Genomic DNA, 20,916 nt, shown 5'->3' on the forward strand with positions numbered 1-20,916 from the left:
AATTCATAGCCACCTCTGTTTGTATACTCTGCCTCTCCGTACTATAAAGTACAAAGTAGTGTATTATGCAATTTACTGCATTTCTAAGAAAGGATCTTTTTGGCCACAGCGAATTTTTCTTCACTTTTTACATTATGTTTGTCTAACAACTACGAAAGAATGTCATAATGCAAAAGAAGACATACTTTTTCCATAAAGTATATCATGAAATGCACCAACCGCGTATATTCTGAGAGTTTCTTTTGTTAAAGGAAAAGAAAGATGTGAATTCCTCAAGATTCTCAGAATATTTTCTTAATATTTTGTTTTCAATTAAAAGAAAAATTGTTTCAATATTTTGGACGTTTAATCTATATATATATATATATATGTATCATTTTCTTTGTTCTTTATGTTGTGAAGAGTCCATACTTGTTGACCTGGTCACTGACATAGGCAATTAGCCAATGCCAATTCTGTCGAACCTCCGACAACTTCCAAACCTGGATCATTTTGTAGTTCCTTTCTTCCTGCTAGTATTTCCAGGAGGCTGCTCTTTGCACTGCCTGATAAAACTAAATAGATGGGTCATTGCGTGCAGCTTAGTCAAAATATATTGGTTTCTTTTCACAAACATTATCAAGTAGGAAATTGTTTTACACTATACTCTGATCATGAACATGTAACTGACTTTAAATTTGTTTTCAGGTACAAACGAGTAAATGAACAAGTACCTGGCAGCCTGAGGAGGAGATTGACTGACCCATGGAGGAGATTGACTGACCCATTGATTCATTTGAGGAGGATCTGAACATGGGTTGAATTCTCCTCCTGTTGTATAAGCTCCTGAGAGGTCCCAAAAAGCTTCATAATTGAAGTTGGTAATCTCAACCTTCTCTGAAAGAGCTATGCCAGAAAATTTTACTACCCGTAGGAGATTGTTCATGCATTATATCTTAGCAAATAATATTCACGGACAGAGGAGCAAACAAATTGATTTGGCAGCACTGATCCATTTCTACCTTAGGTTCAAGTATGCAGAGTATCCTAATAAATATTTCCTTATATTTCTTCATAGTGTTGTTAAAGAAACAATACTAAAATTCATCAAATGTTTCTCAATTTGACTTGACATGCAAATTTCAAGCTACATCCCTTATACCTCTAGACATCATTAAAGCATAACTCAACTAGTTTCTGCTATGCTTGTGAGGTCTAACTGCCTTTTTCTTGGATAGTCGGCTTTTCTCGAATCGGTACATAAGATTATTCTGACAATTATGAGTGATTTTTGTATGTCAGAAGGACATTAATCATATAAGCATTTGTAATATAGAAGATATTCTTCAAATTTAGTCAGAGGCCATGTTCATTTTTATTCCTTTTGAGAAATTGAGGGAGAGAAGCCATCTCAGCTTGATTATATAACACAGAGGCCATACATCTAAGATTATTCAACTACATGGCCACATAAGTAATATCATAATAGCGACAAGTTGACATAATCTAAGTACCATGTCACTCCAAATGCGGAAATCGCATGCCCATATACCTAAATCAGTCAGATAAAATAATTGCTAGAGGGGATCAGCAGTCACTTTCACATCCTATTTAATAGCTTCAAGCTGCATCTCATAATTTGTTTTTTTCTTTTGTGTCTTGTATAAAAAAAAATGTTTTTTTTCCTTGTAATGTGATATTGGAAACAAGATAGTTTTGAAGTATTTTAAGCAATTTATACAAGAACAAAATAGTCTTTTTAAAATCGAAGTTTGGATATGGTTGTGACTAGTTGGATTTAATTAACAAAATGATATTTTTAGTCCGGCAGATTTAATAAATTTCCTCAGTTATTGAAACATTACAAACTTATTTGCTTTGAGTTTAGAGACCCCTCTTGAACCCTCTTGAACTGATTCAGAAACTCTAAATTGATTCAGTAACTAGATATGTTTTTAATCTTTTTCATATCTAATTAAGTTACTCTTCAAAAAATCAAAATGAAGAAATAAGACTAATTAATCGAGTTTGGGGCTTAGTCTCGAACCAAACAAGGCGAGTTTAACAAATAATAAATTGATGAGAACTTCTCTTGCAACTAACATGCAATAAATACTAAGATAATGACATTCTACTTGTCTAAAGTTCATGGAATCCTGAATAATGGTAACAGACTATTTTTCTATTTCTCAATATATATAAGATTAGGTGTGAGAAGAAAATTAAGTTTGCATCACTTAGTAATAAAGGGAAACCTCTCAGTCCTGGTGCTTGTTTCTCTACAATCTCCTGGAAGATATTTAATTCAGAACAATATATCAGACGCTACTAGAATTTGTAATTTGGTGAATTTATTGAATAGGCCCCATAAAATTGGTATAAGAGTGTTTCTTTTAATTTAATTTATTGTAAAGGAGTAGAAATTGTGCCAGCATCATGAAGTATCACCATTTCGAATTATTTCATTATTTAGCCGCTTAAGCTTTTAGATCAACTATTTATCTAATAATATAGTTTCACAGCCACTCTCTTCTTTTGAGTTGTAGTTCTTTTCTTCTAGGCATCATAGTCTTGTTTTAAATCCATAATACTATTTAAACTTTTGAGTTTAGATCAAGAGCTGGCTTCTTATTCTTTTTTGTTTTTTTCTCAATGGCCCAATTTGTTGCAGAATCTGAATGCTTCCACTTTGTTTCAAGTCAATGATGTGAGAGCTACATCTCTCCAACACTCACAACTCTTGGAAACCTCACATCTGGAGAAGCTTCTTTCATTTCATGCTTCCCACTACTTTCTCTCAATCTCTCCCATCAACTGGTAGTCCATGCTACAGAAATGCCATGACACAACCATCTATTTGTTGACTTCTGAGATGTTGACATGCATGAGCTATGTTCTTGGTTGCAAAAGTGCCCACAGTGAAGGAAAAGACGACAAAGTTCACCGACAAGAATAGAAATCAGAGGAGAAAGTCTATCAGACAATCTTGTCGATCTTACTAGAGAAGATAAAGATGGATGAGATGCTATCGACCCTGCACTGCTACTTTTTGTACTAACAACAATCACCTTCTTGCTTGCTTTAGCTTGTTGATAAGTCTTTTCTCTTCATGGATTTCTGTAACAATGTTCAAACTTCAAAAAGTATTTACTGGAATGGATGAAGGTGGTTAGAATATCATGTGAGACGATTAGTAAATATTATTCCAATAAATTTACTGTCTTGAGTACTAGTTGTTCATCCTTCTAATACCTTTTCTCTTTCCTCCATGGTATATTACGATTGAAGGAAAGAAGGATGTGATTACATTTCTCTATACAAAATATAGAGTTTTTGATTATTTTAACTCTGTTGTTAATTTTTTTGTGTGTCTAATTTACTTCAAAATTTAAGTACAAAACTATATGTATTTTGCCATGTTAGCAAAATCGCTGAATTCGATAATGACTTTTAAAAATTTAAAAGTCGCTTAGTAAACTACTAAGTCTTAGGAGAGATTTTTTCATATAAATCGTTAAACCGAATAGCAACTTTTAAATATAAGTTGTCGAATCAAAAAACGCCGTATCTGAAAAATTTATCTTCTAAGATTTAATAATTTTCTTAATAATTTTTAAATTATCATATAAGTAAAAGGAAAGCCACTTATATTTGAAAGTTACTGTTTGGTTTAGTGGTTTAGCAAAGTATAAAGAATACTAAACGAGCAAAAGAGAAAAAATTTGGGTATTTGCCTATGCTGTTTTGGTTGCAATCTAATAAATGCTTCCCAGTAGGACAAAACTCAGGAAGACAGTCAGTGAGCCTCAGAAATGGCTACAATCTTAACTGAAATAGATTAAAATCCATACAATTTGTTTCAAAATAGAAGAGCAGAAATATAAAGCTTAACATTTTCCTTGTAATCTTCTATATTATGCTAATTTTGGGATTACAGAAGACTCCTCTAAAGAGGAGAGAAGGAAAAAAAATTAAATGCTGAAAATTCATAGGTAATCAGAACAGACTAGAGAACATAAGCACAGCATATATGCAGGAAAGCCATACAGTAATATGAACATCTTGAGCAACTGAGTTGAGCCAACCCTTCTTATTACTTTGAGCTCTGACCTTCTCCTAACTTGGAAGGCTTGATTTCTCCTGTTCTTGGACTAATTGGTCCTCTCCCGCCAAGCCTAGGACTATACTCTTCCTGCCTGAGTTCGGTTATGCGTGGGCTATATGCCTTCTCCGAGAGCCGTGGGCTATAAAGGCTTCTCAAATCTGTTGCTGGTGTTCCACTCGAACTAGTTACTTTAGGACTATTCATATGCTTGATCTCTCCACGGCTTCTGGTGACTATGTCATCTAGAATCTCCCCACTCTCTGCCCTTCTTATGCCAATATCAACCTCCTGCTAGCAGGACAATTATATCATCAGTAGTTCATAAGATCAGACATGGTTTCAGTAACTGCCAGAAATACTTGAGCTTACCATTGTGAGGTTGAATGGTATAGCCGGCGACTCCTCATACGCTGCTGCATCTAAGTCTGTGAGATGTGCTCCTTTGAAGAGTTTGGGAAGAATGTACTGTCTTACAGGAATTAACAGCATGATCATCAATGGAAAAAGGACTCCAGCTATAGGGATCCATGTAATGCCAAAGCACGCAAGCAAGTATGCTGTCTGAAAAAGTGTAAAAGCAGCGATCGTCTTGAAAGGAACAGTCTCAACAAAGGTGGCATGGTACTCCTCAAGCACCCTGTAAGATAGAGGAAATTTAGTTTCGTGGTGTTCATTGACACCGTGAAAGGCAATTAGAGACCAGGGACTAAGGCTAAGATGAGAGTTACTTGTATCTTCTACTAGGAGCAGTGAAAAGCAGGAGAATCCTTTCCCAGAACTGGTTTCCTGGTAAGCTTTCAATTGCCATGAAGGCAAAGTAACCCCATAGAACAGGTGTTGGGATTTTTTTGAGGAAAGGCATGGCCGCAACACACCCTCCTACCATCAGAGACTGAAGTAAGTTGCTTACGCGCTGTTCTTTAACCTCAACAGGCAAAAGATCATCAATTTCCTTTTCTATATCAAATACTGACTCATCCACTGGTGCATCAATGTTTCCCATACTGGAAGCCAATTGGATTGTAGAATCTTTTAGTTCCTTCAATCCCTGAAAGAACAACTCGACACAATTAAATTCGGTGGTGATGAACAATAAGAGATGAGCATTAGCTTATTATTCCCATACTCTGGCAGACTGCTCTTGGTAAATCAAAGGGGTTTGCATCTGCTGATATGCATCTTGCATATTACCATACAGTCGGCTCAAGCTTGAATTTTGACTCATACTCCGGCGTGCAGTGGCTACTAATCGATCACGAAGCAGCTGCAGAGTTTATTGATGGATGAAAAATAGCAATGATATAGCATAAGAAGTGTATATTTATCTATATATTTTACTCAATCAAAAAACTGATTGCTTACTTGATGCTTGAGTGTGGCTAGACTTTTTGTGTGCATTGGGGATTGTGGAATGACCCCATTCGACGGGGGGATTCCAAGGAGGCCACATAATAAGGTCTGCCAAACAAAAGTAAGAATTATGACCATCGATGAAGCATTATTACCAATTTACAGAAAGGAAAGTAATTCTGAGGCAGCACGCTGAGTTCTAGCAATAACATACCAAAAAGCCCAACAAAAGTAAGTCATAATGGAAAGATGGAGGCTTTCTCAGATTGAACTCTTGCTGCTGAGCAAGTTGAGATGCTACACTGTGATCAAAATAGTATAGCACTGCTATCATTGTTGCAGGGATGAATGCTCCAATTATATAGAGAAGGGGCACATGAGGCATATCCTGCATATTTTTCCATCCAAATCTTAATTGTAAGTCAAAAAGAGAGAATTACTTTGGCAAGATTAATATAGGATTAATTGGTACGAAGTAACAAATCATAAGGAAACGAGATTGACCAACAAAGTCCGGTTTAATTTTATGGTATATTTCAATATTTGGTTAGTATAGTGGAATGAAACAAAGTAAGACAAAAGATTGAGATTGTTCACCTTGATGACTGTCCAATTCTCATATGCTCCAGGTGACCATGGGTTTGGGCTAAAAAGGCGCCTAGGTATCCCTGTTGGAATGCTACCGGAAGGTATATAAGAAATTCCAGTCCAGACAACGATCATTAGTGGCACGCCATAGTCTGCAATCAAACCTCGCAGCCAACCTGCAGATATCAATACACTTGAGTTAGATGTCGACATAGAGGAAAGTCACCTACAGAAGATATATAGACAGTTTTAGTCCTAATTGTCATGCATACCAGATCCATAGCGCCAAGACCGTGCCTTTCTACTCCGTAAAGCAGTCAGGAGAAGACCGAATGACAGAACGAGAGCAAACATCCCATTGGCAAATCTCCATGAGGCAACAAATTCCAATGCTTTTGCATTTTCTCTCTTGGGTATGCGGAATTCATCAACAAGACCCTAAAGCACCAGGCAGATTAATTACCCATAAAGAGGCAGCTTATGTGGTTCCTAGAATACAATTTGTCCCAGAAGATTTCAACTTCTTAAGTTGGAATATTAATTTGATAACATACAAACATGAGTTCAAGGTGATTCTTCAAGATCTAAAAATTGTGAAAAATTGACATGCTGTTAATCTCATGTGATTTTCATCAATGCTGCAAGCTACCTATATATCTTTTCCTCCTTTTGTTAATAAAATTGATTTATTATTACTTCAGCCAAATCCATTGATATCATGTCAATTCATAAATTTCTTAAAATATGACTAACAAGGTAAGTGAAAGATCACCGAGTACTGAATAGAATATTAGTTACATTTAGCTATACTTATTCATGTATTCGATACACACCTGGTCCTTCCCCCTTTTCTTTTATGTAACAAGCTTAAAGACATGAAAGGTGAACCAATTCAGGTGCTAACCTTAATTGCTTGTTGCATGAAAAGCATCGCAATTAGAAGGCCAAACAGCTCGCCAGCTACACGAGTAAATCTATTGATGATAGAGGCAGCACCAAGTATAGCCATTAAGAACAGCAATAAGGCAGTCCAGACGCACACCCTGCCAATCTCAATTACAGATAAAAATTAAAGGAAAGCCTAATCTCATATTCAAGAATGGATCAATCTATTGTCACTTCCAGGAAACAAAACAATAATGAAGAACCTACCAACCAGTCCAAGCTAGGAATAGCTTTGGACCCAAATCTGCTCTATCTTTGGCGAAAGCAAACATGAATGTGTACATAAGCACGGTGGGCTCTGCCACTCCAAGAATCAGAAGAGGCTGGCCTCCTATAATTGAGTGGATGATCCCACACAGAGCAGTCGATGCCAATGTCTGTACTGCTGTTATAACTCCATCTGCCAATATCAGCACAAATCCATAGAATATGTTACTGTATCATGCAATAGCACATCTATGGCAATTTAGGAGGAACCTGACTATAGTTAAAATGCACAGAGACAATAGTAGTAGGCAAAAGAGCATCAAAAGAACTGAGTCTCTTACCAGTATTTCTCTCCAATTGTTCTCCAAATGATATCACTGGTATTGCTGACGCAAAGAAAATATACGTAGTCGGCGCAAGAATCCTAGATGCAGATGATTGAGTATTTTGATTTCAAATATATCAGCTCGCAAATTATATGCTAGGCTTATTGAAAAAAAAAAGAAGAACTCATAATGTTGCAATGATTTGTTTGTACATTCCTCAAGACTATTACCTGATTCCTGCCCGGATGCCACCAGTCCAATCTTGCTTGTAGCACAACAGTCTCCCATGAAGATCATTTTTTATTCCGCGAAGTGGTACAAAAGATTCCTCCATATCTATGTTTACTTGGTTAGTTGCTATGCTCTCTCTCTCTCTCTCTCTAAGATTATAAAGGCTAAGAATTCTACTAAGATAGGCAGATGACTATTGCTGAGAACCAAAAAAAAGGGGGTATATTTACATGGTTTGGACACTAAATCAGATCCTATCAGCTAAGTTAGACCAATGAACAAAATGGCACAATGTCCCCAAAAAGAAAGAAAAATTACATATCAAGCAGCAAACTAAGGACCAATCAGTTCCATGACTAGATGAACAATGGCAACCACTGAGATCTACAAATCACACTGGAAAAGAAGCAAGCATTACATGATTCAGACCCCAAGAACACTCATACCAGCAAAAGTGATACTAAGGAAACCCTTGAAGGACCCAGGGCATTGCTATATCCAGGCCAAGATTAGCTAACCCTTTTGGTGGAATATTTGAGGCAGAGGAATAAGTAAGTACTCACAATGGCAAAGAGGTTTGGGGTCTGAATGAATTATATAAGACTAGGAAGGGGTTGGGAAGGAAAATGTGCAAATGATGCAGACAATGTGGTCAATGGGAAGGGGTGGCAGTGTGAGAAAGTATCGCTAACAGGGACTAGAAAGCTTTAAAAGCAAACAAGATACGCACTGTCAGAGAGCCCAGAACTAAGCAGGGAAGACCACATATTAAAAAGTAAACCATTTTAGTAATGGCATTGTGGAGTAGATAGGAGGATACCAATTACCAACCAAATGAAAGATAGGCAGGTGGATCCCCACATGATAAGGTGGCGAGAGAGAGGGGGAGAGAGAGAGAGAGAGAGAGGCCGGGAGAGAGGAGTTTTCAAAGGTTTGCCAGTCCATACCAAGCTGGCTTGTAGGAAGTTTCTAGCCAGCTTCTGTGGTATATATTTAGCTCAGGGCATTTTTTGGGTTCTTAACAACAGTGAAAAATATATGAATATGGTCTGATACCGATTAAGAAATAATAATAATAATAATAATAATAATAATAATAATAATAATAATAATATATGCAACCTGGAGATAGATCTATCATACGCTTATGCTTATTATAAAGAAACAAATAAGCAATCTCAAACACAAGTGATTTTTTTAGCAAAATTTTGATTTACACCTTATATTTTTACTATTTATAAATTGAACCCTATAATTTAGTGAATATGTATAGAAAACACCCTATTGTTAGATCTGTTAGTTAAACTTAACTAAATATCTGAGTTAAATTAACTATACTAAAAAAATTATGTAAATATTCTCAATCAAGTTATACTAAGAGTATTTTAGTCATTTTAAAAATAAAATATTTCTACTTAATGGAATATTTACACGGTGTTTATTTAAATTTAAAATTTAACAAAGAAGAACAAAGAAGATAGAAATTTACCATTAATATTCTCATTGTTTATGAATATTTTACCCATATTTTTAAGATAATTGTAAATTTTAAATTTGAAGAATAAGATATTGTGAGTAAATTTAGTGAAAGGAGAAAAATAATTTTGATATTCTAATATTCATTACAGTCGAAAAATTTTCTCTAATATTTCTTTAAAATGAATGTTGAGTTTGGATAGACATGTTAGTAGTTTTACATTAGTCTAAATAAATCATAGGGGCAATGTGACACAAATAAAAATTTAGCATTGTAATATGATTTTAGGCAAAACCACAGCGGACAATTTATAATATACCCTAGGTATTTATTTAGCCTCAAATTGTTGAACCCTATATTTATATATATAAGAGGAATTACTAGCTCACACCCTTGTAGTCTACACCAAATTGTGATTGTTATCACCAATTTACTGAGATATAAAAAGACATAACCCCTATGGAAATATAGTTTGATTTATAGATGGAGAGGTTGTTTTATCACTTTGATATTTATTCACGGCGGAATGTATCACCGTCGTTGAAACACCGTCGACCATCGAGGAGTTAAGTGCTTAAGCTTGAGCGTAAGAATTAAGCTAAAATTAACCTAAATCATACCGGGATGATATTGTAATCTGACCTAATATAGAATACTCTAATGCATAAATGTGGCGTGAGCCAACAGTTTTGAGAGCCCCAAAAGTGGCCAAAGTTGGTGGTTAGAAGAAGCAAATACCCTTCTATGAGCTTCCAAAAGCTTTATATATATCCATATTATTTGACGGACCAAATTGGGTTCATATGATTTCTTTTTCTAATCCTATCTACCCTTATTATGTATATAATATTAGCCATCCTTTGCACTTGGACTTTAATGGTTCTCATCTTGCATTAGGTATAGCACTAAAGTCAGTACGACATGCACCAACACGTGGGGAGATAATAAATTCGTGCAAAAATATAGCAAGTGTTAAGGTCTCTCAATTGCATAATTAATCACACTCTTAATCTCTTATTTTAATGGCTTATGGTTTATATATATATATATATTGATTGGAGCTCATACATTAAGCTAATCATCTCAAATTACAAGACCAAAATGTGATTATATTCACTTTTAGGTTACCACGGTGATCGGTGACGGTGAATATATAAACTTTACGAATTAGACTCATAATATACAACAAAAAAAAAAGACTAACAGTGAGTGCATGAGTGATATTTTATGTTCGTGAATGAGTTAACCAGTTGTCCAACCTATTATCTAACCAGTGCAACAACCAGGAGAAAAGAAAATTACTATGCCTCCAAAGTCCAAAGTCTTTCTAACACTATTCATGACAAGAGAGAATAATGGTAGCTTCTCTTCCTGCCTCTCTTCCCCAGAGATAGTTCTGCACATGTATAACTGTAAGTCCTACTATTCACACTGAATGATCCTCTAAATATTCTTTCTTTTATGATAAAAAGTACCATCAAACACCATTCAAAATCTTCCTTTCCTACTAAATTATGTGCATTAATGTTCTTGGGTATGTGGGCATTGTGAGATCCTCCATGAGTGGGATTCTTCTTTGGGATCTTGTCTGCAGGGAAGGGAGTCTATAGCTGAAGGCTTCATTCATCCTTTGCACTTCAATGACAAAGATCCCCCTAATCGACTCTCTTTTGATCCATGGCTTCTTTTTAGTACCTAGTGCTACTTTTCTCATATCCCACATTTGCTTATCCATCTTAGCTGAAAAACTGTAAATTTGGAGAGAAAAATTGTTGCAAAAAATATAAATTTAATGGTGTTTCACTTAAACCGATGGTAGAATTTGAACCTAAGAACACTCATATAAACAATAGCATCTCTAATTATTTGAGCAAATTTGAAATTCTTATTAAAGTTGGTTTAAAAACACTTGTATTTTTATTTTAGGAAAAATAAATTTAAAACTTTCTACCTAAGTTGGACAAAAAATAAGTGTTTCAAAAGGAGATGAACTTCTAACCTCTTAAATATCTCAACTACGGAGATACTAATTAAAGAAAGGATATACATTATTAATCTGTTACTTAACAATATAAGCTTTTAAGTCGGGTGATTTAACCGGCGGCATTAGTAGAATAAACTAAGATTCAAGAAGAGTAAATAGTATTGTTTTAGCTGGTCATCCATGACCTAATATACTTGGGAATCTTCTATCAGGAGGATTTCCTTTGGTTATAGAGGACCTCAAATATCTGAAAAGGTTGTCTATTATTTGATTCACTCCTTGGCTAAAATTAGCTTTATTAGGCTTAAAAGGGAGATTTGGTCATCAAGATCTTATCACATAAGATTACGCACCTTGGCCATTGAAGTAAGTGGATTCCCTTCAAATAATAAGTCTGTGACTTAAAGCTATCCAAGCCTTTATTTTTCTTCCAAACCCTGTTTAGTTCATAGATAGAGATAATCTTCACCTAAACTTATTGTAGGATGAATCACTTGTGACTGATGTGAAGGTTCTTTCTCTCTTTCTTTAACTTTTTTTATTGCTTTTTTGAATGTTCTAGCAAGTTCCTTCTGAGGGTCCACAAAACATTATTTATTTGGTCATTTCATTAGGTTTTTTGTGGGGCTTAATACTTCCACTGAAATGCTTTAAAGCCATCTCATACAATTCTCTCTTTAAAACTGTTTGAAACTCTTTAAACTGGGCAAAAGAAAAACAATCCTCTATAAACTTGTTGGTGAAGCTCATACAATCCTAACAGGAATTATAGAGCTCACTTATCTGATGGACATCAATGCAGCTTTGCTCTTCAGCAACAATCTAACTGCTGTTAAAACTACCAATGGTATTGATTACTATTCTTCTTATTCTCCATGAATATATTGTATAAATATCCCTTTTTTCTTCGATAAGGATAGGTTTCACCAGCAAGCGTAACAATACCGACACTCGTTGCGTAGCTCGCCATGCCATCCGCTCATATATTTTGACGGCTCGCATCGGTGATTAAGTAGATCTCATCTCTTAATGCAACTAGCAATTAATTTGTGCCTGAAAAAGATTAAAAAAATTTGTCATTCACCAACTTTGATAAGGTACCAAGCTAATTACACCTTCTCTAATTCAAAAGTACTACATAAGCAGGTAAGCATGAAGATTGTATTCCCTTCCTTGCATTATTGTCCTAAAGTCCCCATGCACTATAGCTAGCCCCAGTCCCCAAAAGAAACATGAGAATATCATCCAGGAGAGAAGAAAACAAACAAAAGATGTCCCACAAAAAGTTTCAAAATGTCCTAAAATAATCTTGTCTTCTATGCCCAATCAATAGGGTTTTTGAATCTATATTTGCTCTCTTTAATATGGAAAGAAACACTAGCATTATCATGCTGGAGAGAAGTATAAAAATATTTTGTTAGATAAGATAAAATACAGATATTCACAAGGACATTATCTTCTTTGTCTAATCTAAGCGTTTACTTTAATATTTGAGTACTATGCCCAATATCTTATTCTTACACATGCATGCATCAAAGTTATAAACAAAACAAAGATAGAACAGTAAGGCACAAAATGCCAGTAAGAATGAGTGCTCTTGTTTACTTGGTGAGCTATGAGTTTCTTAGTCCATGCAGTATTTTTTTTTTGTTTTAAGCCACCACTGTAGCTCTCTCATCAACCAAAAATTTCTCTCATGACCATTGGAGTTAATAAATGGGAGATTTTCTCATCTAAACACAGTATGCATATAGCTTAGATTCGTTGTGATTTATTTCTCGAAAGGGTTGGCCCAATTATTTAACCTAGAGAAGAATTAGCTCCTTTTGTCTAGCCTATAGCTTACGGACTCACAATAATGATATAATAATGATGGATTGAAGAACAAGTCCTTGCAGTTTTGGTTTGGTGAATGAATGCACATTATATTATTATAGATAGAAGCAAAAGTATATGATTATAATGCTACATGATTTTCTATTAGCTATGTTTAAGTTAGCATGCTTGAAGTATATGATAATACTATTATATGATTTTCTACTAGCTATGTATAAGTAGCATAAAAGATCATAAATTTAGCTGATATATATATATATTAAGGTTAATTATATCTAAACCCTCTTAGACTCACATTTTGACCCTCTTAACTATCAAATATCTCTTTTTTCTTTCTTCAATAAGAGTAAAATGATCTCTAAAAAGTTTAAAATTAATCACACTATTTAATGAAACAAAATTTAATGGATAACTAACAGAATAAGCATTCAAAAGTTTTCAAATGTGTCACAAAAAATAAATAAGAGTTTTATGTAAAAATGGACAATAATTAGGAGGTTTAAAGTGATTATCCCTATGATTTAATTACTATATTTCACCATAGCAAGTGTTCCTTTTTCAAAATTTGATGGTCGAATATTATTACTTTTTGAACCTTCTTTCTCGATATAGATGAATGAGATGGATCATCCATTCATTTGATGGTAGTTTTAGACCATTAATTCTTTAGTCAAAAAGTTAACATAACTATTACAGTCAAAACCCAATTAATCTAATCGAGGGAATTATTATAAATCTATACGTAGGGCTGTCGAGCTCGCCTCAAAGGTAAGCAATTCAATCTTGGTCAAACTTTAATTTAGATCCAAGCTTGATCATGAGCCAACTCAATTAAACTCCGCTTAATAAGACTCGAAAGTAATGGTATAATACTTAATATTATAAAATATAATACATATAACTAATATAAAACCTTTAGATCAAGATCTAAAGGCTCGTAATATTTTACTATATTGGTTCTTACACATTTATAATTGAATTAAGCCTTATTCCAAACTTTGATTCAAGCTAGAATCAGACTTGATCGGACTCGATTTAGTCGATTTAGGCTTGAATGACTCAGTCTTGAAATTGTTTATTGATATGCTAGTTAGATTCAAGCTCAAAATTGGCTTGAACTGATATTATTTCAATTCAAAGTTGATTATATAATTATGCTTGAAATTAATTTCAATTCAAACTTGATCACCCAATTTATGGATCTTCCTTCCTTCCCAGTTTGTAGCATTATTCATCTCAGTGAAGTATAACAATCACATGCATTGTGTTTGAAAACATCTGCAGCAAGTATATAATACAAATAGCCACATGTATGCTACTATAGAAGTCCACCCTCAAGATTGGCAAATCTAGCCTGGCATTAGAAATCATGTGAATATTTTAGCCACACAAATTTAAAAGGAATAAAAAAAATCATTGATATCATATCTGCCTGCATTATCACAGTCCACTATTAGAAGAACATTTCCATGCTGTCTTTTTCCCCAAGTCTAAAGAGCTTGTACTGAAACCTTCTGTTCATGACTCAGACTCCAGAGGCTCCCATTATCTAACCTGCATTATTGCTTCAATGTCCTAAGAGAAAACAAACTTGGATCTCTTGTCAATTGGGTTTGATAAGATTCGCTACTAATGGTTGAATACTTTTGAGTTGTAAGAAGTTTAAAGCCTAATTTTCTGGTAGCTTTGGCTGGTGGGAAATGATAACAATTTAAATTATCTTTCTGTGACATGAAAGAAAGTATCATCTGGTGTAGATACCTTCTTTCTCTTTCAAACTTTAGCTTGCTCATCTTTGCGAGAAATATATGAACTTGAGTATGATGACCCATTTGTATAAATCTGAAGAAAAATGAAGAAAATCTGCAGAACATAAAAAGTTAAAAAACATATCCAGCAATGCAACCACTGAAGAGAAAGACCACCCCTTCAAAGAGTAGATAGAACATCCAACCCCATGATTCAACCACCCAATTGTTCTGCGACTGTTTAGGAACATGCAAACTAAAACGAATATGGTTCAAACTATTTCAGTGCTTTCAATACTGTCATGAGATCATTTCTATTGGTAATTGATGTTAACATGTCAGGTAGCAATATCAGCTTACCTTTGGATGTGGTCTATGACGGCAAATCCTTTAACATTAAATTGATGGCATTTCTTATATCATGCCGCATTTGCCATGCAAAAGGTTTCATCAATATCTTCACACTAATACAGTTTAGTGAAGCATAAGAACTACCGATGGGAAAAATGTGAGAGCAAACTAAAGAACTTTAGCACTAATCATCATCAATACCATCAGAGCCACCACTTATCACAATGTTGTAGTATATCATCCAACTTTAATAAATTTTATAAGGCACTCCATGACCTGGTATATGATTACAGCAGCCGTGCAATACTCGCAAAGGAACCTCAAATCTAGAGCATTATGTTAGCCCTTAAAAGCTGTTGAAGTACCAGACAAAGTAAGCTGATTAACAGGACACCTTTTATGCTGAGTAGAACTAGAAAGCTCAATCGAACCTGTTCATGCACTCATTGTGTCAGAACTTAATGGATGCAAAATGATGATGTCTAGCACAAGGGTTTCTCCCTTTACCGGTTACATCTTATATCATTTCTGATGTTACCAAAGCTTCACTATGGGGGTTTCATCACTGTGACAATCGATCCATTGACCAGGCAGGATCTGTGTCCAATCTTATGATAGTGAGGGCTTACCTATGTGTCAGATTCCCTATCAAAGTTGTAGAATTCTCTTTTATGTTTCCTCTACTTGGATCTCCTATGGCATATTCTGGTGATTCATCCCTATGGTGTGGCAATCCTTCCTTCATTTGCAATTTTATAGACTAAAAACTCAGTTACCATCATGCACATTGATGGTGCACATTTGAGTCACTGAAACACTTTGTCTGAAATGGACAGTGGTCATCTACATTGACAGGATGCACTAGAAAACTTTCTTGATTAACCGTAAACGTCAGTAAAACAAGTGCTTCATGTCAAAATGTGTGCCTGGAGGCTATGCGATGAGTGATTCTCTCCACTAAGAACCTATACATCATATCAGCGTATCCTCCAGAGTCCAGAGTGGAGATAAGTATTAGAGCATGGCAACTGTCCTTTCAGAGAAAGATGAATAATAGCAATCATACCTGCAACCCCATGAATTGCTGCATATGTAACGTGGAAGAATTGGTGTAAATGGTTAAGCTGCAAAAGAAGTCACAGACCAACTGATTAAAGTTATTATAGATAAAGGCCAGAAGTGAGAAAACGAAGAATTAACTAGCAAACCAACCAGCTTATCCTCTTCTTGATTCTATTCTCTTCATTGCCTGCCAGTCACAGAGATCTGAAATTCTTATTCTTACTAGAAATGCAAGAGACAGAAAGTTCCATGAAATGTATTGTCACAAGAGCTCATACAAACTGCTGATCCATTTGATTTATATCAGGTATGCTTACAGAAGTAACATGCAAATCTGAACTTTGAACTTATTAATCATAACTATGGAACAAAAGGTGAGATGGTTTGTTCTGCTTATTCAACACCTACACACAATAACTATGCAACTCCTCAGATGCTAACTGCCAGTTTCACTTGAAGATTCAGATTTGTGCATCCTGATTCTAACAACTGAAACATACTAAGAGTAATCTGCATTGTGTTAAATATTGAATCTGTTGGCTTTCATTTCTCAGCTACACTTCTAGATTAAAATACTTGTAAAAGTGCACAAATTCATCAAAAAAATTATAATAAAATCCCATTGTTGATATTATGGTTCAAATTATCAGTCGGTATGTACCAGTATCGAGACTTACCGATCTGAAATCAAGGGCTGAAACTAATTTTTCCTTGGTTGGCCCTGTATCGGTCCAATATCAGCTGTATCGATCTAGTATCGAGTATCGACTGTATCGGCCTTGCTCAATATTGATCTCTTAATGTCTTGAGCGCCACATTTTATAATTCCTTCCTGTTTTTCTCTTTTCCTTTTCTTTTTTGCTATTTTTTCTTCCTTCACTCCACCAATTTTTTGTTTTTCTTTAAGCACACCTACACTCATCTCTATTGCAAAGACGGTTGTTAGCCTCATTTACAGGAGGCTTCTACCATCAATTAACGGATTAATGGATTTTATAATTTATTGTCTAATTTGACTTCAAATGAAAAGTATCTGTCAACAGAGTTAAGTTCATCAATTAATGGAGGTGAAGTAAAGAAGCAATGAACAAAACTAGAAGTTTAAACTTGTACATTAGCTTTCTTGTTTAGCTGCATTAGGCCTGTATTCTGGCTATTTAAAGTTTTAGACTTGAATGGGCATAGAAGTTTGATCATCATCAAGCTAAAGGTCCAAGAGTAAATCTAGTGCTAAAAATTGGTAGTAGTTCTATTTCTTCCCACAAGAGCATAAATGATTGAATCCTCTTAGAAGATGTACTTCTCATATTTATCTCAGATTTCTTCTCTAGAGAAGTTATACTAAATTGACCATTTCTTCACTATCAATAAATAGGTTCATAATATGTCAACGAAAAATTGGTTCTCTTGTCCATCTTCCATCATATTAGAAGGAAAATGGAGTGATAATACCAAAGTCTGTATCTAAAGTTGGTAAATCAACAGATTAACCTTATCAAGAAATGTTGCGTGGAATATTCCTTTTTTCTAACTACAAAAATAAAGCTAATAGATAACTTTGTCAACTCACAAACTGCTCTAAAAGCTTTAAGCTATTAGATAATGGTGGTTTCATATTTTTATATTCTAACACAAACTATATAGTTGTCAAAGACATCATAAGCTTTGGCTTTCTTGGTGCAACTCTATAAATCTATATTGTATATAATATCTGGACTGATCTCTGATAACTGAATCATGTACAATGGTTTCATGCAACAGAAAGCCTCTGTCAGCAATACTCATGAATTTTTCCAATATATGGGGTTGGCTAGAGATCTTTAATGCATCTGTCTCTAAACCAAGTGAAACTTAATCCCAGAATAAAATGCAGGATGGATATCTCAGGTCCATAGCTGACACCAAGAGGCAGAAGATTGCATGTCATAATTTACAGGAGTTGTAAAAATAAGTCTACACTCAAGTTCCAATGTAGTATTTCTGTTTCTAAGAAATACACCAATAGCCACATCAAAAGCAATATTTTAGTTCTCTTTTAAAGTTGACCAGAATTAGCAACAAAATGGAAACTTTTAAAGAGTTGTAGCATGGAAGATACAAGAGCTTTGTTATAAGCAAGAAAGCAACAGCTAACAACAGGGAGTAATTATGTGATTCTTCTTGGTATAATTCTTATCTGTCAATTTGAACAGCTGTAAAACCACTGTGATCCTTACTTAGTTGCAAACTCTCTGCATTCCGGCTCTTCGACAATTGCTTCTATTCAAAACACAATCATGCATTGAGTTCTGGAGCAATCAGGCTCTGCAGAAGTAATCAAAATTAAGTTTGGGTTTTGAATACTCAGTAGTGAGTATTTTGGAGGCCACAATAGCATTTGCAGCCTCAGTGTAATGAACCCCATCCCAACTTATGTACTTGGAGCCATCCAAACAAGCTTGGTAGCCTGAATTCAGACAACTAATGTTTGGGTTGTAATTGTATGGAGCTCCTCCAAAACCACAACATGCCATCAATGGCTTCTCAAAGCCTGGAGAAGAGAAACAGAAAACCATGACAAGTTTCTACAAAATTCGTAACATATAACCAGCTATCAGGTCATACTTAGTATGAACTTGTAACTTACCATATTTAATGTAATTAGCTATGAGATCATACTTTATAGAATAGATATCAGTGTAGACAATGGTGGCATTCTTCAACTCTGCGCTCATTTCATCGCAGAGAATGCTCAATTGGTTATTGAATTCCATTGCAACACTATTGAATGCTTTGAGACATCCATTTTTATCAAGATCACTGTCGTCCTTACGTGGCAAAGCAAGCTTTTGTGGCAAGCACCCCAAGGGGCCAGTATTGTGTATCCAAAACTTTCTTCCACCAATACCATATAAAGTCTGCAATCAGACAGGAAGAAAGAAAAACCCATATAAACCAGAGGAATTTTACAAGTTAAGATGATAAAGGGAACAACGGATAAAGAGGCTGTAGTTAAAAGATATCACACACTGCATTGCATGGGATATCACCAACTAAAAGAATCAAGCATAGGGCTAAAAAATAGAACAAAGAACATAATTAAATTAAGTTATTCTGCTAATGAATAAAAAAAACTTACCATAATAGCTGCTCTTATCTCAGCAATGAAGGCTGGAATTGTTCCAATTATTCGATCATAAGACAAGATTGAAGACATAGCATCAGCTAGATCATTCTGGCCTATGTCAATTGTGTACAGTGCTCTCTGAAACCCTTCTTCACTTATCAAATTTCTTGAACCTACTATATTAACGAAAACTTTATTATCAATGTTAAATTATCATTGTATTAGTAGTGCAATTAGTTAGTATGAATAATTCAGCGAAGCGATTATATATTTTCAATGGATGAAAAATGTAGGACTATGAACACATCAAGACACATGAAAACAATATACCCATACGATGTGTTATGAGCTCCAAGGATCGTGATCTGAAATGAAGAAACTGCTGCACTTGTATGTCCAATGCAAAGGGACGATCCCTTGGTAATGTCTTGGATCCGGCAATGGCGAAGTTTGCTCCGTTCCTAAAATCTGAACCCAGTGACTCCAAGTATGGACTCAAGTAACTTGTCTTCAAGCTTTCACCTGAAACAATTCAAAAAACAGAGATTTATTCACCATTTCCTCAATTCTCAACCAAAATGCAGTAACAGAAGGCAAATTAGCAAGAACTTGGCATCCTCGGAGCATCACGAAACCGCAGTTTTAACGATCACAGCTTACAATGTTCAACATTCCTGAACGACAGTCGTGTTTTCGGTTTATGCAGACCAGAAATCATATGGTTACAAGAGAAATCAATGTAGGATTTTTTTTTTGGGGTGTACATTACAACGTATATTTTTTTTTCTTATTACAAGATATCCTCTTTTTGATATATTTGAATCAACTCCCTTTCCTCGGCGTACTTGTAGAACAAGGAATATCACCCTTGTAATGAATCCATCACAGAAATCCTCAGTGTATTCTTCTTCTTTTTCCCGACAAAGATTCCCTACCCTCTCTTTCTGTCTTTCTCCTTCCCACCATTTGCAAGGAGGATACTTGAAACGCGGGGGGGAGAAAAGATCGAGTGGAGACACTCACAGAGGAAATCGATGACGAGGCGGCCATCGCAGAGCCGGCCGGTGGATCGCCCGAAGAAGACGCGGCCGTCGGGCAACGGGAAGCGGTATCCGAGTCCGGCCGCAATCCCTCCCGTATCGGAATTGGAGTCGCCGAAGTTAAACAACACAGGCATAACATCACCACTACATCCACCACTTACCACCTCCGCCGCCACTATAAATATCAACACAAACCTCAGCATTGCAGCCCAAACGTCTCCTCTTCCACTACCCATCTCGCAATCTTCTCCTCCTCCTCTCTCTCTCTCTCAATCTCAATCTCAATCTCAATCTTTATTCTCTAATAACTTCCTCTGCTCGATGTTGCTGGGATAAATGGATAGAGACGGTGAAGAATGGACCAGAGTACTCACCACAGTGTAGTGCCTTGGTTTTTGTGACAAGTATGTTGGGACGCGTCACGCGTGCGCGTCTTCCAGAATCTGATTGGCTAGACTGAGAAATCTCTGTAGTCGGAGTTGTAGGCGATCCTGATGCAATCTACAAAGAGTTGTCACGAGAACGCAAGCGCCAAACGGCCTGAGGACTGCCTGTTTACCACCCATGAGCATGTACTT

General features: G+C 35.5%; 2 protein-coding genes across 11 annotated transcripts; both read right to left on the reverse strand.

Annotated features, from left to right (window-relative positions):
- Positions 1–3,779: 3,779 nt before the first annotated feature.
- On the reverse strand, positions 3,780–8,467 carry LOC140776799 (probable boron transporter 2). Its single transcript, XM_073120655.1, has 12 exons — positions 7,731–8,467; positions 7,516–7,598; positions 7,175–7,367; positions 6,927–7,065; positions 6,295–6,460; positions 6,032–6,198; positions 5,649–5,822; positions 5,447–5,542; positions 5,211–5,348; positions 4,813–5,132; positions 4,454–4,721; positions 3,780–4,372 (listed from the first exon to the last, which is right to left on the reverse strand). The coding sequence occupies exons 1-12, from the start codon at positions 7,832–7,834 to the stop codon at positions 4,073–4,075; spliced, it is 2,148 nt and encodes a 715-aa protein (XP_072976756.1). The 5' UTR covers positions 7,835–8,467; the 3' UTR covers positions 3,780–4,072.
- A 3,627-nt stretch (positions 8,468–12,094) lies between these two features.
- LOC140775380 (GDSL esterase/lipase At1g09390-like) lies at positions 12,095–20,699 on the reverse strand. 10 transcript variants are annotated; one of them, XM_073118641.1, is made up of 8 exons: positions 20,319–20,699; positions 19,626–19,817; positions 19,308–19,471; positions 18,816–19,086; positions 18,406–18,719; positions 16,340–16,376; positions 16,194–16,251; positions 12,095–12,245 (listed from the first exon to the last, which is right to left on the reverse strand). In XM_073118641.1, exons 1-5 carry the CDS (start codon positions 20,572–20,574, stop codon positions 18,487–18,489), a joined length of 1,116 nt encoding a protein of 371 aa, XP_072974742.1. In that variant the 5' UTR covers positions 20,575–20,699; the 3' UTR covers positions 12,095–12,245; positions 16,194–16,251; positions 16,340–16,376; positions 18,406–18,486. The 10 variants fall into 10 exon arrangements, with proteins under 10 accessions (XP_072974742.1, XP_072974741.1, XP_072974740.1 ...); XM_073118640.1 differs by lacking the exon at positions 12,095–12,245 and adding an exon at positions 14,369–14,870; XM_073118639.1 differs by lacking the exon at positions 12,095–12,245 and adding an exon at positions 14,369–14,891.
- Between the last annotated feature and the right edge of the window lie 217 nt (positions 20,700–20,916).

This window comes from Typha angustifolia, chromosome 14 (assembly GCF_048772165.1).
Source record: "Typha angustifolia cultivar Huaian chromosome 14, ASM4877216v1, whole genome shotgun sequence".
NCBI classification, from domain to species: Eukaryota; Viridiplantae; Streptophyta; class Magnoliopsida; order Poales; family Typhaceae; genus Typha; species Typha angustifolia.